The following is a 17899-nucleotide window of genomic DNA, read 5'->3' on the forward strand; positions in this document are numbered from 1 at the left end:
TCCTGAATTACACTATTGTTTGTACAGCACTGTAAGTGTTCAGTTCTTGCGGCGTGGAATGCCCTCTCTCATGTCGTGACGATAGACACTGTTTATAGCTACCATGAATAATTGTGAGATTTTGCACGGCATCTGGAAGCCATTGAAGTACATGCCGGCTCTGTCTTTCCCATCAGACCAGCGCAGGAGTCTGTGCCAAACATCTGTTGCCACACAATCTATCATCTATCAGCTGAGGGGCTGAAGTACAGCTATGATGTGTAAATGGTAATCAAGATAGAAAAATGTGGATGTGGGTTGCTGTGATTGTTGAAACTGATCAGTACAGGAATGTGGGGCGTGACTCATGCAATCGAAACTTTGAGAGCTCAGGGCACCAAATACAATCACACAATGACAAAGTATATTGCTCATTCTGCACTGAAAGAATGTCTCTGGGTTTCAGTCAAATCTGTGATGACAATGAAGTGAATCTGTATGTGGGGTTTCTCCATCTGGAGCTAGTTTGAGCTACTGATAAATCCCTCCTGTTTTGATCTCGACTGAATATATCCTACACGATGGTGTGTCTAAAATTTGTTTTATTCCGACTTGTCATACAGTACAGTCTCCTCAGATTTAGAGCTTCCTGAAACAAGGACGCTACATTTGTTCAGTGCCAATACGCTGCTTGGAGGAGCAGTAACACTGCTGCTGATATCCTGCCTCTCTGCACTGAACATACTGTAGTTTTTTTTTTGTGACTCTTTTACAGTAACATTGCATCATGGTCTAAGCACTTGCACACATAGATTCCTCAACTCTGAACGGCAAACTTGGTTTTTCAGCTGCTGCAGGACGTTTGACTTTCATGCTCACCCACACCTCTCTCTCTTCCTCCACAGGAGTTCTCCCCTTCAGACTACAGAAATAACTCCGTGTCCAGCAGAACTCCGACCCCACCAGGACGCTACTCACCCCATAGCCCCATCGACCGGGACGTACCCATGTCCCCTCGTCGCAGGTAAATACCACCAATAAAACATGATAAAACACCATAGTTCACTGCAAAAGCTATGTGTATTACACTGACTGCTATGGACACACATCTCTCATCCTTTAGTTGCATCTTTTTTTGCAATGAAACATGAAGTTATGATACAATCCTGCAAATCTAACCAGACATACAGCAGCTATTCCAAGTCAATGCTTGTACTGCATCTGTTGGAAAAGTGGACACACTGTACTTTATTTATATACTTGAATATGAACAACTAGATGCTTTTACAGTCCACAACATGCAGACCATTTAACTCCATTTTAGCCCATGAAACTAGTTCCTCTTCAGAGATTGAAGTGTAAAGCCTTCCACATATTAACAGTAGCAGGATGATGTCCCGTCTAACAAGAGTGTGTATAATGCATAGGCAGTCATTCAGCGCCATCTATAGGCCAGTAGGTACAATGGTATCTACTTACACCTAAATCAATAGCTGTGACACTGTTTCAACATAAAATGCTCACTTAAAAATAATACTAAAACATAAAATTGTGTCAGACAAAAGATTTTGCAAATGAAGATAATACATTGGGCTTATATTATACACTGCACTTTGAAGAAAATTGATCACACAATATCCAAATTGTGCTGAACTTGGATGTGAAATAGATGGTACGCTGATGCATTTGTGATGGTACTGTCCTCTTGTTAAGCAGTTTTTGTTGGCGATTACTGAAAACTTGTCATGTTTTCTTCATGTAGATATCAAACCCTGTCCGATAACTTGTAATCTATGCGTGGAAATGGCCATTGAACAACAAAACTTGTACACAGTATTATAGCACACAGTATTATAGCACTGGCCTTCCTAGCAGCCAAGTCGATATTTTAATGAACTGGAAACAATGTAAACTAAACTGTTTCAGCATGTAGAACTGGCGCAATGACTTTATGACTGCTCTAATTTTCCAAGATGATGATAGGCCTGATGGATTTGATTATCCCTGGAACTTTATTATATCTTGAAAAAGCTTGAACAGATTCTGTATTATTGAATCTTTGTGGTAATATTCTGTACACCCGCCACCACCAACCTCCCGTCTTTTGTTCTTTTTTTCTTATTTCTTTGTTTGTTTGTTTGCTTTTGTTGGAACACTGCAGTCACAGTCTTTGTTTGTTTTAAAAATTATAAATTAAAAAAAAAAGGTCACTATAAGCCTGACAAAAGTAATATTTATTGCAGGGATATTGTGTTGGATTACATGAGGTTATTTCAGTGGTTAGGTTATTGCAGTTTCACCCATATTTGGAATTCAGTTTCTGCTAGAAACATTCCTTTGTATATTTGTAATTATTGCGTCTTCATTGTGGAAGTCTGTGTGGAAAGGCAGTTAAAAGTGCAAGTGGACTGATAAGTCTGTCAAACCAACACATTCATTTAGTGTTCAATTGTTAGACAGCTTGTGCTGCAGCTGACTGTTGGTGCTTTGAGCTGTTTGCAGCTGCACTCTGCGTTGACAACTACAAATGAACTGTCAGCCTTTGGGAAACACTATATTGTGTCCACCACCTGCACTGCAGTTTGCTTTTTCCTGCTTCGCCCCATCTGACGAGGTGATGCAGCTGTAATTTGACTCAGTTCATAGCGTGCAGGTGCTTCCCTCTGAACATTTTCAGGATTCACTTCCACTCAGCAAAGATTTTTTTGTCTCAGCAGAAATGAAAGTCTTCTTTTAGTCTCTCACACAATCCTCAGTGTCCACTCTCTCTATTGGAGAGCCTGTTGCCTGTGTTTTCACAGTGCAGGATGGTTGACTTTGGCCCCAGTCCCCCCCTGGGTAACCACGGCTAGTGATATGACGTGTCAGCAACTGCAGTCTTAATCCAAACACCACATATTCCCAAAAAAGTCAGATTTGACTTCTCCCCCTGATTGGCCCCCAGTCTGGAGCCCCCGGCCTGCACACCAAGCCTCTCCCTGCTCCTCCCCAGCCAATCACAGGCTCAGTGACACCCATCTACCCACCCCTTCATGTCGCACATCCAATGAGTTTCAGCCCAGAGGCACACCTTTCAGCCAGTTCTTGTTTTTCTGTCTGGTCTGGTTCAGATAGAGGTGTGTGTGTTCGGCATCTAATATTGTTTTTTCTCTTGTATGTTCTGAGTTGCTACAGCAGTGTTAGAAATATATGGTCAGCACTGGAAAGAATAGTTCAGCTCCCTTTCTTTGTTCCCTCTTTCTTTCTGTTTGAGGTGAGTCTTGTCATTTTGAGTTTTGTCATTTGGATTTCTTTTATCAGGACTTTGGTTTAGGTGTTGTACTGCAAGAAAGACGCTTTGAGAAATGTGGTTGGAATTTGCTTGTGGTTGTGAGCTTTGATATGTTTTGGCTACGCTCATGCGCTATGACTAGATCTTTATCATTGTAGCTCTGTGCCAGCTCTGGGTATGGAAACACATTCATCTTATAGATGCAGACACTGTGTAGATGTGACAACATTTAAAAGCATGATTCCCAGATGACATACTGATACATGATACTTTGTGAAATGTAACCGCTTCCACTGCAAATCTGTGTGCACGCGACTGCTTGTCCAGATGCACGCTGTCCCCTCTCACCCTCCCTCCTGTTATTTGTTTTCGTCCAATTTGACCTCGACTTTCCATTTGTTTTGGGAATGCAATTTCAAAAGGGATGGCGAGAGAGGCGAAAATGTGAAATGGGATTGCTGAGGGTGGAGCGGAGCATGTGGAGAACTTGGAGGGTGTGCTTTAGAGGTCTGTTTTCAATTTGAACCACGCTCAGTGATTCAGGGGAAAGGGTCTGAGCGCTTGCCTCGTCGCATATTTTGTTGTCTTGTCTGTTTGCTGTCTCTTGTTTCAGCCCTGTTCATTTAGTGGGAAGCCTAAAGCTGAAATGCAGGCAAGAACAATACACTTACACAGCCATAATTGAAGCCTACGAACCCCTATGAGCATGTGAGATGTTGTTTTTATATGTAACACACTGAGGAAATGCCACACGTACAAGAGAGGTCCATAACAGGACAGTGATTCTGTTTTTCTATTAAAATAAACCGTGATGATGAGGGCAAAGTTTTGACTTTCAGCTTTCAGGGTCTTCGAGACCCTGAAAAGCTCCCAATTTAATAAGACAATGCAGCAGGGCAGTGAACCCACACATAAAAACCAAAGCAACCAGAGAGTTGTTTTTTTCTGGCCCAACAGTTTAATGTTCTTGACCGGCCAAGTCTGTCACCTGACCTTTATCCAACTGAGCATGTGTTTCACAGACTGAAGGCAAATCAAGTAAGGATTGCTGCAGTGCAGACCTGGCAGAGCCTCACTGGGGAAGATAACAAGTATTTGCTAATGGCATGAATACCATAGACTGTAAAGAGTTTGACACCGAATATGTGACATGACTTTCTTAAATTAATTCAAATGTCAAATTACTTACCATTAAGCTGGGGGAATGTGTAGAAAAAAACACTAAAATTCCTACCCTGTTCTTCCAAACTGAAGCTTAGACTTTCCATTTTTTAACCTCCATAATCATTGTTTTATTTCCGATCCAGGGAGCAGGAGTACAGAGCAAACACAACTTGTTTGTCCAGCTAATGGGGTCTTTGTAGAACAATATAACTCACAGGGCAGTGATGCTAAAATGTTACGTCACAGTAACGAATAGTTTCCATGGTGGAGGTTTCAGTCATCGTCTCAGAGCAGATTCTTCACATCTCCGGTGTCGGTTAAAGCGTAAATATTTGGGCAGATGTGTTGTATGTGACAACAGGTGGGACAGTCAGTCAGGTTAAGTTGGCTACAGGTGTAAGACATCAAACCACACCTGGCCCGGCCTTGTGTACGCCGCCCAACCGGTTCCTACTGACAGCCAACACTTACCAGCTCCCTCCAGACAAATACACTGACACGAGAACAAGCTATGTGTCTTTGTGTTTCTTTTTTACTAAATAATCATCGGTCAGTCTGGATTTTAACGCATGTGTTTCTTCAGGGAGGGGTTGGTATTCAACCACACATCAAGTATGGAAGAAGCAGTAAAAAAATAACCGCTTTTCCTTTCACACCAGGCGTAAGGAATTTGGTTGTAAAGCGAACCACTGTTCTTTTTTTTTTAAATTTCTTAATGAATTGACTACCCGAAGGTGAAAGCATCCTCTTTCGTCCTGTGCATTGACAGGAGGACATGGTTTGTTGTTTCGTGGCTGTTTAGTAGACTATTAGTGCAAGGTACAAAGCTTATGTCTGTTATTCTCTATCATACCTTCTGTCAGGCGTAGGACTTTCTCATTAATTTACACAATAATGACTGCTGCAAAGATTTAACTGCTGTTATTTTGCATTCGAAAAGATTTCACACATGCTATATAGCTTCCACTGTCAGCCTTATTACGTCCTCTTTGTTTTTTCCTCAAGGCTGTTTTCTGCGTTAGAACAGTGCCTCTGGTCTGGTAAGGGGATATGACGGGGTCCTGTTGAGGGAATGATGTGTGATTGGTCACTGTTTGGCCTCTTGCCTGTGGTGTGCAATCTAGACTCAATGCTCGGAGGTCAAAGTCTCAAAGCCAGCTGCTGCCCCGTCCTTCATTTCCTCTGGATTCAGTGAAACCAGACTCACAAGTCTTCTCATAAACGTACATTTTCTGCTGAACATGTCAACGAGAGCTCGACATATATGACTTTTAGTGAACGTGATAACCTGTGATTATATTTTTTATTTCTTCCTTCTACAGCAGTTCGAGCTCTGACTTTGCCATGCAGAAGTTCGACAGGGACTCGGAGGTGTACAAGATGATACAGGAGAATAAAGAGTCCCGCACGGCGCCCCGTCAGTCCAACACCTTTAAAATGCTGCAAGAGGTCCTGGAGGCTGACGAGAAAGGTTAGAAGCTCTCTGCATTACAAACAAATGTGCGCATTTGAAAAGAGAATCGGTTTATTTAGCATGCAATACTCAATAGTTTCCATTGTTGCACAAATATTCACACACTTATTCTACTGTGAATTAAAATAACCACTCATTTTTATCAGGTATGTTTTATGGAAAATGCGTAATGAAGTTAAATGAGGTTTTCATTTGGTCCCAACTCTCAATCAAGATAAGTAGGTATAGAAAATAAATGGGACGTGAATGTGTTTGCATGGAGGAGCTTGCCAGGATTGCATGCATTTCTTTGTTGTTGACTGATGGTTTATCGCAATAACCCCTTTGCACGGGCTGTTCTCAAGATTCAGCTATATATAATTTATATCTCCTACAGTTGTTTTGCTGGCATCTCACCATATTAAAACCATCCCTGTTTTAATGTGCATCGTGCAGAACAAGCAAGCGTGAGTCACTGAGTCGTACTTTAGAGACTGCCATATGGCCGTCACCTGTGCAGGATGGAGAGAAAAGCTCTCCTGTGTGCAGTTCATATTGTGAACAGCGTATCATAGAATGCATCTGTCCTCCTTTTCCCGCCCCTCTGCTTTGATAAATGGCGGGGCGAATAAATCCAGATAGCAATAACATTCTTTCATGACGTGATAATGACCAATGTGTGGAAACCAAATTTCACGAAGCGTGTCCCACGAGTGATGAGCTTAGTGATGACGAGTGAGGAAACACAAACACGCTCCAATGACAGAGGGCAGTGAAGAGTGTTGATGTGTTGAACAGAGATGCAGGCCTGTCACAACATCTCTATGAGCGGCTCTGTTCATGTGTGTGTGTGTGTGTGTGTGTGTGTGTGTGTGTGTGTGTGTGTGTGTTTGACTCCAGAGGCAGCCCTGCGGTTTCCAGGGAAACTTTCACCCAACGCCCCGATAACAAGCACATCAATGGGAGGAGCCAAAAGAAACCACATCTGTGAGAAATGCGACACCAGCATTATGTAAGTCACCTGCAGTTACACGTTGACTAACACAGGTGTGAGTAATTACAACGACAATTTGCCCTTAAGTAAAAGATGTTCCACATGTAGACTGTGATATCAAGTGTGTGTGTGTGTGTGTGTGCAGTTGTAATGTGTCCAAACAACCAGTTATGATGACTATTACATTTAATAACTGAATGTAATTGGTAAAAGTGTACTAAGTTCATATTTGAGTTTTAAAGGTGCTCTGTGTAGGATTTGGCGACATCTAGTGGTGTGGTTGCGATGGATGGATGTTTACTACGGACCATGTATGCATGTGATGTGATTACTATCATTGTTGTATGGCTTGGCTCAGGTTAAATGTTTTGTAAAACATGAACAAATAGATACAGAGAATGAATGCAACAGAACTTTCTTGTTGGACTGTGACATATCGCCAAATGGCTGACATTTTCCTCGCTGTGGCTACCGTTACCGTTACACTCTCCACTAGCACCACACTGTTGTTGTTTGCCATCATCACGTGACAAACTACCTGTAATCAGTTCTTCTTTGCTGCTCTCAAACAGTGGTTGCCAGTGGCAGCCATGATACATCCAGGGCGACAGCACTGTGAAGGCTACTGTTTTAGAGCGGCGAAGAAGATTTGATATCCGGTTAAACAAGTTCATTTCTTTTTCATATTTTTAATATTTGAGTTTATTACTGAGCTTTATTTTACCAAGTCAAACAAATCTGCCAGAGGGGCAGTTTTATTTCTTTCTAAAGCAGATCAAATGTTTGAATTGTTTATATTTAAGTGTCATGATACAGATGTTTAAATATTGACTTTTGTTTGAGAAGAATCTCAAAACTGGTCAATCTGCATTGTAAGAAAATTGTGTCAACACATTGGCTAAGCATTTGTTGATAGGAAAGTGTCAGTCTGACATGAACATCTTTTTGCTGTGGTGTCAACTGTTCTTTTTTTTCATTAATATACAAATTAAACTGTGATGTTTATCCGTGCTGACTTTTGCAACGCTCGAGTTGATTTGCATTGGAAATGAGGCAAATCTTTTCACCCAGTTGTCAGTCCAGTGTGTGTTTGTCTGACATCTGACTGCATTCATCTCTCCACAGCACACTGGCCGTACGCATCACGGACGACCGCTTCCGCCACGCAGAGTGCTACACTTGCACAGATTGCGGCCTCAACCTCAGGATGAGAGGTCACTTTTGCGTCGGAGATGTGATGTACTGTGAGAAGCACGCCAAACAGAGGTACCAGGGCCCAGGTAGTTCCCCTCAAACCACCGTGTCCCCACGCCAATGAGTCGGCCACTCCACACCTGCCCCGCTCTGGACGTAGAGTGCTGCTTGTCTGCCTTGAAGCTCCACACCATCTGACTTCGTTATAGACCTTGGGATGGGGGCGTGGAGATGGACGCTAGTCAACGAAACGGCAGAGGATTTTCTTTTCTGATCACATTTAACCATACTTTGCAATATTATGATTCACTTTCTTGCCTTTCTTATAATCGTATGAGAATTGGGGCTTTGTTTTTCATATGGCCCGGCCTCCATGGTCTCTTTAGGTTATTCTTAGCTCTAATGATGCACAGCTGCCATGGACTCAAGCCACATCACGTTGTACTAAGGCCAGATTTACATAACACCAACGCTTTAGACAAACTCAACAGGACTGGCTCTCTGACTCTCTGAGGATCTGGATAATCATTTGAATCTCCTGCTGACACAAAGGGACCAAAATCTCACCTACACTGCATGCCAATTTCAAAATGTACTGTATACAGACAGTGCTGTGAGTGTGTGTGTGTGGATGCTTGCTTTCACGTGCAGAAGTGTGTTTGGCTTCTTCATGCCTTCCCTGCATCTGTGAGTGTGACTGTGTGTGTGTGCATGAGAGAGAGCGAGAAGGGAAGAGCAGTCCAAGTTGTTACAGACGCAAAAGAGTTTGTGAATTTTGCGCTAGAGTCAGGCCAAAAGCGCTCAAGTTTTTCTATTTTTTTCTTTTGTAAGCAGAATTTATGAGTAGAAATAATGAAAGAAAAAAAAAACACATTTGCTGACTTGTTTTGTTGCTTATGAGGGACTATAGATTAATTCAATATACAGATATTTTTGATGTTTTTGTGATTGAACTGTGTTCTATGATATAGACCATTTAAAATGCATAATGTATGCACAGGACATTTAGTGTGAAAAGAATTGATGATGATGATAAATACACTTGTCCAGTTACAGCAGTACTCAGAGATACACTATAATGTTTGCATTTCATGTGGCACTTAATAAAATCGCACAACCTAAAGCTTCTTCAGTGATGATGACTGTGGTGGAATAATAAGTGTAAATGTCTCCCTACATCAGTACTGGTTCTTTACTTTTTGGTGGGTTAATGACTTCACATTAAACAAGTACACTTTACATTGTTTGCACCTCAGCGGGTGTCAAACAAGTTTGTTTTTTTGTCCATTTGCCTTACAGCTATGGCAAATATTTATCACATTTAAGAAGATACACTTTATTTTTTCACTGTTCTTTGACACATTACATACATAGGCCTGAAATACATACAAAAACATGCACAAACCGGATCTATACACATAATGGAGAGATGTCAGAGCGAGGGGTGCTGTCCATGGACAGGCGCCCCGAGCAGTTGGGGGTTCGGTGCGTTGCTCGGCAAACTGGCACCTCTCCAGTTACCAGTCCACACTCCGTGCTTGATACGTGCGGAGACTTGAACTGGCGACCCTCCGGTTCCCAAGTCTACGGACTGAGCTACTGCCACCCCCAAGACTTTATCTTCATCATCATCATGTAGGTGCATACATGAAATTTGACCTCTGCATTTAACCCATCCTCAGCATTTAGGAGCAGCGGGCTACGGTAAAGTGTCTGGTCCTGCTCTGCCCAGTGAGCTACAGCTGCCCCACTCCATTTAACCCATTTAACTGTCTTTTTACGTTGAATATACCTTTTTTTCCACAGCTGACCTTTTGTCTCATCTTGGCAGTAAAACACAGGTGAAACTAATTACATTAACGATGACTCCATTCCATAGATGTGTGTGTCTCAGGGCGGTGCAGCAATTATTAATGTTATTAGTTACAGCTGTGCTTCCTTGTCAAAATGTGTGCTGTGAAAAGAGCCCATTTACAATACATGACAATAAGTCGTTAACCTCCTGTCTTATGGTGTGTAGTAAAATATGACTAATTGGGATAAAAAATAGGCATGCAAATTTATATCTGTAATGTAAGGTTTGTTATGTAATATGTGTACGGTTGCCACTGGTGTCTGTTTTGGCAACACTGGTGTAGAGGTAGACTGATGACCTCAGTTTCACCACACATTTACATGTAGTATGGAGGACTGAGTCAACAGCTGGGTGAGTGAAGCTCTGTAAGAAAATCCCAAGGGAGTCTGTGATTGAGGGCAACGCTCACAGATATAAACCAAAGACACTACTACTGGATTTACTCCGCCACTTTCAAATACTAGAACTAGAGCTTTATCGCTGTAAAGTAAAAAAAAAAAAAAAAGTCAGAGGTCAGACTAATATGCATTATGGTATATTGTTTAATCAACACAATTTTGTGGTTTTGTGGATTGGGTTGGGTAATTCATTTTACATGATGGAGATTTTCCTATGCACATCAAAAAACGATCCAGTGAGATTTGGAACTAGTGTCTTTGTTAAAAAATAAACGTTGTAGTGTGCAGAATCTACTTTTCTCTGCTAATTCATTTAACATGCCATCACTCTGGTGGAACAACAGGAGGGTAGGATTACAGAGGAAACAGTGACGGCACACTTTCACCATCATGTCGAGTGGAGTGAGTCCATCTGGGGTTGAGTAACAAAGCGATATGGGTTCCTTGCAAAATGCAAAGTTGCTCTCTCTCATCATGGATGTGTGCTGCTGCCAGTCCCCTTGATGATTCAATTTCAGTTGGGTGAAGCTGCTGTTGTCCTTTGGTAGAAGCTGTTGTGTTGAGTCGTGCATTGTCAAGTCCCAAAAAGTTTGTTATATTAAATCCCCTGTCAGCAAGAGCAACATCTCCAGGGGACAAATCCACTTTGCTCAGTCACATGCTTATCACTTGTCCTCCCACCCAAACCGTTAGACACTAAGCTGATGACATCTTGAATGAGATAATTAAGCATATTATGCTATTTGCTTTGTGAATATGTTTGTGCTCTTGCTCTCGTGTCCTTTGGCCTTTTGATGAATATTTCAAAGCAATCTATAATACTGGTACAATTCTCCAAGCTGTTGCGGTAACACATGGGGAGACTAATTAGGATCTGCTCTGTGCTAAAACAGAAAACTATCTGTTGATGTTGACACATAAAACAAATGAGCTGAAAAAGAAAAGTAGTAAATTAATTCTCAGGTGCAAATAAAAACTGCTGGAAAGATGACAAACGGGACTCAAGCTCTAAGAATGAAGAGATAAAGGAGGACACAACAATTTAGCATATGAAGGCAGGCCAGTTAATTCATGTACTTTCCCATTGTTGCTCATAAAACTTTCTTGGTTGAAAGACAATGAATTTACTTCACCCTTTTTGCACCTGGTGTGATGGGTTTCATTAACACATCTCATAAAATATAGTTTGAAATTTTCTCAGGGAACTGTAAAACTCATTTAATTACATTTACATGTCTCCATAGGTATTTATTCCATGTAAATACAACTGTTTTTGGCTTTGTTTTAAAAAATCAATCAGACCTCTACATGTTCCCATTCAAAGAAAACCCATTGGTCTATGTCAGGGGTCAGCAACCTTTACTATCTAAAGAGCCATTTTAGGCAACAAAAAACATTTGAGCATTGTGTTGAAGGTAACGCGGCTTATAGTCTAAGTATATAGTATATAAGTCTAATGCATTTAGGGCCAAAGAGCAAATGTACGACGGAGTATTAGGGCCACATTGAGGGAAAAAACATCTGAGATATACAGAATAAAGTCATAATATTACGAGAAAAAAGTTGTAATATTACGCGAATAAAGTCATAACTTTACCAGAAAAAAAACGTCATATATTACAAGGAATAAAGTCATAACTTTAAGAGAAAAAAAGTCGTAATATTACGAGAATAAAGCCGTAACTACGAGAAAAAACGTCATATTACGAGAATAAAGTCGTAACTTTACGAGAAAAAAAGTCGTAATACTACGAGAATAAAGTCGTATCTTTACGAGAAAAAAAGTCGTAATATTCCGAGAATAAAGTCGTAACTTTACGAGAAAAAAAGTCGTAATATTACAAGAAAAAAGTCGTAATGTTACGAGAATAAAGTCAGAAGTTTACGAGAATGAAGTCAGAAGTTTACGAGAAAAAAAGAAAATAACACGTAAAATTACGACTTTATAATATTTTGACTTTATCCTCATAATACTACCACTTTTTTCTCGTAAACCTATGACTTTATTCTCGTAATATTACGACTTTATTCTTGAAATCTCAGATTTATTTTTTTTCCTCAATTTGGCCGTAATGCTCGTACCATTTACCTACAACAATGATAAATAAAAATGAAAATGTAAACAAAAAACAGCTATTCATTTCTATTTTTATCTCCAGAGCCTCAGGTTGCTGACCCCTGCTCTATGTGGACAGCTCATGGATAATGAAGGTCAAGGCCTTTAGGATGAGGCAGTGAAGTAGCCATTAGCAGCGTCCATGTGCCCTCGAACACCACTTTTAATCACAAAACAGCAAAGGTAAGACATTATTTATGGTTATAGCTTTATAAAGAGAAGTTTATCTTTTCTCTTCTACGGTTGCTGCTTCAGTGAGTTTTGGTGGTAGAGTGAAAAGACCACTGTTGGAATCTGTGCTCTTGTTTATATTGCTACATGTTTAGCATGTCGGTATCTGGTGTTTGTTTATTTGCCATGTGCGCAACTGCTCCCAGGTACAGGTGTAGCTACAGGTGTTATGTTGAAGTTTGTTCACCTGTCAAATAGTATTTTCCTCCTGCTAACACAGGAGGCTCTCAGGTTTAAATTAATCCACAAATGAATGCTATTTTGATACTTAAGTAAATATAAGGCAAATTTAGGGATAAAATGTAAAAATGTAATAAATAAATAAAAAACATTAAGTAAAAACATTAAATTGGGTGCACAATTTTCATAGCTTTTTTATTTATTTATTTATTTGATGAACTTATTGTCTTAATACATAGCTCTATGTCTTTCTTAAAAACAATTAGGTTTTACTTTAGCAAATTTACGTTTATAAATGTACAACTTTTTTAACAATTTTAATAATTAGAAAATATTCATTCCCATATGTTGTGATGTACCTTTAAAAAACAACTACATTTTCCTGTAGAAGTTCAAAATTACGTACAATATTATCAAAGATAGCCTATACATCTACAGATATCTTGCCACAGTTTACATTTCCAGAGCTCTCAGTATGGGAATCACATAAGGCACAGCAATGTCATTTTTGAATTCAATAAAAATGAATGGAATGACTGCTGGATAAAGTTTACAGCAGTAATAAATGGGTGCGGGGACCCATCCCTGTTCTTAGAAGACAGGTTTGACAAGTAGGGTGTCACCCACATCTGACAGAGTAAAGTTATGCAGGATATTATTAGCAGGGTGAGGTAGGCCTATAACTTGTATTATTACAATCTTTTAGGACTACTTAATGTTAAATGTCATGCTGAAGGTAACAAACAGCAGTCCAAGTCTTCTGTCAGTCTTAAAAAAAAGCAGGACTTAACCCTGTTTACTCGCTTTTCATAGTCTTCAACTAGAATCATACCATACACAGTGTTCATAAAATTCACCATGTTAACAGAAGGTGGCAGCATTGCTAAAGTTTGAAAAGTGACTGAACTTTGGAAAGGCTGAAAAATGGAGGAAGGGGAAAAACTTATGGACAAAAATAGACAAATTCATGTTTACATAAAAGGAAAATGGATTACTATTGAGTGATTCCTTTAATATGGATTGCAAAATATTATCTATGTGCTTTGCATATATAAATACTGGTATGTACAAACAAGCATCATAGAGCCAATGCTATATGTATTCTGGATTAAATGCTACTGCCATTACGGTTACCACTACCGCCGTTACGTCTGCTGCCGATAATATAATTCTTAATGATCGACAAAGGTATTTAGTGCTTGGAAATATGGCATCACATTATCATTTGATAACCCCATAAACTGTGGAAGCAGCGGGTTTAATGTCCCCATAAATCCTTTAATTAGAACCATTCACTCACTGCAGGACTGACTGGGGTTGGACTGGTAGACTGACAGGGCGGCTCAGAGAGGGGCGGGTTCTCCTGCGTGCTGCTGATCACACCACTAGATGTCACGGCCTCATCGAGGAAGACTCAGCAGCAGATGAAGGCCTTACAGAGGGCCTGGTGTTTGCTGCCCGGCTGGAAGTTTTCTTTTGTTTATCCACTGGCAGAAACACTATAGAGCTGTGCCTCAATCTCAGCAGTCACTTTGTCTGGTTCACATCTCTGATTGCTTTTAGACATTTCTGCTCTAACGTGTGATTTGGAGGACAGCAGGGACATGCTCAAGAGGAACCCATCAAAACAGCCATCTCACGTATCCCCAAAAGCTTGCGTAACTTCCACCAAAATCTCCCCTAAGACATTTCTCTCAATCTTGCTTTTTTGAGCCTCTCTGCGTTCCACCTTTCCTTTCCCGGCATTCTCCCCTTTTCTCAATTCCCCACCTGGAATGGAGTCCAGATGTGGAACAGGGAAAAGGAGAGATTGCCTGCCTGGCTATAAGGAGCGAGGGGGGCTGCGGGGTGCATGGAGAGAAAATGTTGGAACGACATTAAAGTTTGTCTGGATGCCATTAAGTACAATTTGATGTAATGTGCAGTTTGGGACGTGAGATTTAAAATGGAAAACTGTGCTCTCCAGATGAGAGCGAGAGATTCGGGCCTTGTGGAGTCGGAGGGGGGTGTTGTACTTGAAGCCTTATTTAACAGCTCGGATAAACAGCCCTCTGTTTCGTTGCTGAGCGGGCACCCGTCCACTCCGTGTGCTTTATTTCAATAATCACGCTGGCTCTCTGAGCCCACTCCAGTGTACAGTATCATGTACAGGAATAACAAACCCAGGGTCCACCGTGCGGGTCAGAGCACAGTGCACCATTATACTGCCGAGCGTGCTCGCATGGCTGAGGTGCCTGCAGTTTGGATATGTCAGCGAACACATGTCAAGCCCAATTGCATAAATTCGCTTTTCAAAAGCTCTCCTGGTTCACCTTCTCATATTTTGAAATGCTCTCCAGATTTGAATCGCTCCAGCCTCCATCCTCCATCCTCCTGGGCCTCTCGTATATCAAAAAGTATTTTTAAAACAGAAATCCGTGGAGTCCAGGACTGTATTTTGGGAACTTTCCATACACACAGGCAAAAAATGTTGAAAAGGAGAGCTTGAGGAAGTTTATGATCCTCTGTATTTTTTGGACTGTGCGTGATTCTTTCAGAGGGGAAAATGTCATATTTTAAAAAAGATGTTATTCTTTCAACAGAAGATTTGAGTTATCCGCATGTTTTTCTCTAACATGCAGCAGATATACAGTACGTATATTATACCTATACTATACCTATACTCTGACAACAAAAGCAGAACATGGTATGCAAAGAGCAACACTCACAGTTGACTTGGTTAGTTTAGCTTGTTAGAACTGCAGAAACTAATTTGCATTCAGATGCAAAGCAACTTTCATTGCTCTCTAACTTTTGCCATCACCACGTAACAACTTGTATTAAAGTGTCTATCTATTGCAATGTTTTATAGGTAGCTTGCTGTTGCCAGTGGCCTCCAAGTAGACATGAAAAAACTGCTTCTGGCCTAATAAATTTGACACTAACTCATATAAAGTTGGCATCTACAACCTGACAGCTCAGTCTCATTTTCTTCTTAAGGTCAAACTGTTCCATGCAGCAACAATATAGAAAACACTGGAGTGTATCTATAAAAGTCTTTACTTCCCCTCCTTCCCCGCTGATTGAATGAAAAGCTTTTGATCTGCTGAAACAAACAATACACAAGAGACCATCAGCGTTCATTCATAACTTCAGTTTTACTCTCCCAATGCAGCCGTACACATTGTAAATATGACCTTCCTGTCTTCTACAACATGGATGGAAACAGCCAATTCAAATCAAACAACAGCAATATGGCATTGACAACAATATATATCCCATAAACTCTCCCATTATTTCATCAGAAGTGCAACCATGTTCGTCGTCTTTGCTTCATTATGTTTTCCCTTTATGACACTATAGGGTTTGCATGTTGTTGCATTGTAGAGGAGAGCGGGTTTTTTGGGGCAGAGCCTTTTTAGCGATTTAATAAACACTTATGCCATTCACCATGCTCATTCTCAGCCACACCCACTTCACTTTCAACCTCAAAGTGGAGACCATCTGACTCTTCCTCAAATTTTGAAATATACAGCATGTAAGTAAATTTGTCTTTTTTGTTATTTTTCTTCTACCATACTGTTTTTAGTAATGCCACATACGAAAAAAAAAACATATTGTTGGAAAGCTTATTGTGACCCCACCATCCCAAACGTCCCGGAGAGGCAGCATTTTGGTATATTTAACAAAATTGTGCCTTTCACATTTGGGTTGTTGGGCTCTAAAAAACTTGATAAATTGTTAGCAGACACCTGTATCTGTTCAGGGATCAAATTATTTTCATTACTGTTCAAGTAATCTGTGAGTAATGTATGAGTTATCTCCCCTACAATTTAGGCCACTGCCAGCCTTTCTCTTAAAGCAGCAGTGGGAAGAATTAGAGCAAATACGATTAAAAAAAGTTATTTTTATAAAACGGTTACTATGTCCTGACAGTACTGCATGAGACAGGTAATCTGAAACAAATCATGTGCCTCTGTGTCCTCCAGTTTCCTCCAGTGCTCCTAATGGCATCTGCAAGATTTCACAGACCGGAGGAAAACAACCAATCAGAGCCGAGCTGGAGCCTGCCGTCTCTGAGCAGCTGTCAATCACTCGCGAACTCCGATCAAACGGTCAGACTAAGCAGCGCTGATCAAGTATGAATCATAATTCTGTTACTGTAATGCCTATTTCTCACCTCAAATGTTTTCAGAAACATCTTGTAGTGTACTGTTTAGCTGTGAAATGAGAAAGTTTGTGTCAGCCATGTTGAGATCAGTTGAGGAAATACTAAGCACCGCCCATCAGCCGGAGCACAGCCAATAGGAACACTCAATAGGAACGCTGTCTCTCTCAATGAAATGACTTGTGATTGGTCAAAGTCTCCTGTCGCGGGCTAGATTTTCTAAAGCCTGAAAACAGCCATGAGGAGGTGCAGAAGTCTAGTTATCTCTCAGAGCACTTGAATTACAATATGCTGAAAGGTTATTATGGATTTTTATGGAAAAATTATGCCAAAAATATACTGCCTACGGCCACTTTAAAGAGACCATTCATTTTCTAACATATGTAACACAAGTATAATTTATTATCCCTTGTCACTGACGTGCCCTCAGCTCATAAGTGACTCTGAGATGAGGCTGTTTGGTTGAGGCCAGCTCCGTGTCTGTGAGGTTAAACTGCAGCGTAATGTTTTGTGATCTATTAGACCTGGCATTTGGATGGAGTAAGCAGGCACGGAAAACCTGGTAACAGCCATATTTTGTTGATCCACTACGTCTGTCCTCATTACACCAAGCGTGATGTGTGCAAAAACGTTCTGACTACTGAAGCTTTAAAAAAAAAAAAGCCTATAAAGAAACATCATGATGATGAGGTAATAAGTTTTTATTCCCTTACAAAAGAGGAGATGTAAGGGAATAACTAAAGTACATAAAAATAGCCAACTGGACTGTGATGGAGTTTGATGTAGATGTGTGGAGTGACTTCAGGTGGTCCCATCATGTGAAACCTCCTCTCTTGTCTCTTACTGGTCTGGAGGCGCTAGGACCTTGGGGAGCAGAGCGCAGAGCGCAGACTGAACGGACGCTCTTTGGGTTGTAA

At 40.7% G+C, this 17899-nt stretch overlaps 1 protein-coding gene across 1 annotated transcript in view; it reads left to right on the plus strand.

The window, feature by feature from the left end:
* pdlim2 (PDZ and LIM domain 2 (mystique)) overlaps window positions 1-9182 on the plus strand; it is a 38052-nt gene extending 28870 nt beyond the window's left edge. The window contains exons 7-10 of the mRNA XM_037776707.1: window positions 885-1003; window positions 5737-5885; window positions 6768-6879; window positions 7987-9182. Of these exons, the coding sequence (XP_037632635.1) occupies window positions 885-1003; window positions 5737-5885; window positions 6768-6879; window positions 7987-8179 (573 nt within the window). The 3' untranslated portion in view covers window positions 8180-9182. The remainder of the gene's footprint in view (window positions 1-884; window positions 1004-5736; window positions 5886-6767; window positions 6880-7986) is intronic.
* Window positions 9183-17899: the final 8717 nt, after the last annotated feature.

Source organism: Sebastes umbrosus, chromosome 8 (assembly GCF_015220745.1).
Source record: "Sebastes umbrosus isolate fSebUmb1 chromosome 8, fSebUmb1.pri, whole genome shotgun sequence".
In the NCBI taxonomy this organism is placed as follows: Eukaryota; Metazoa; Chordata; class Actinopteri; order Perciformes; family Sebastidae; genus Sebastes; species Sebastes umbrosus.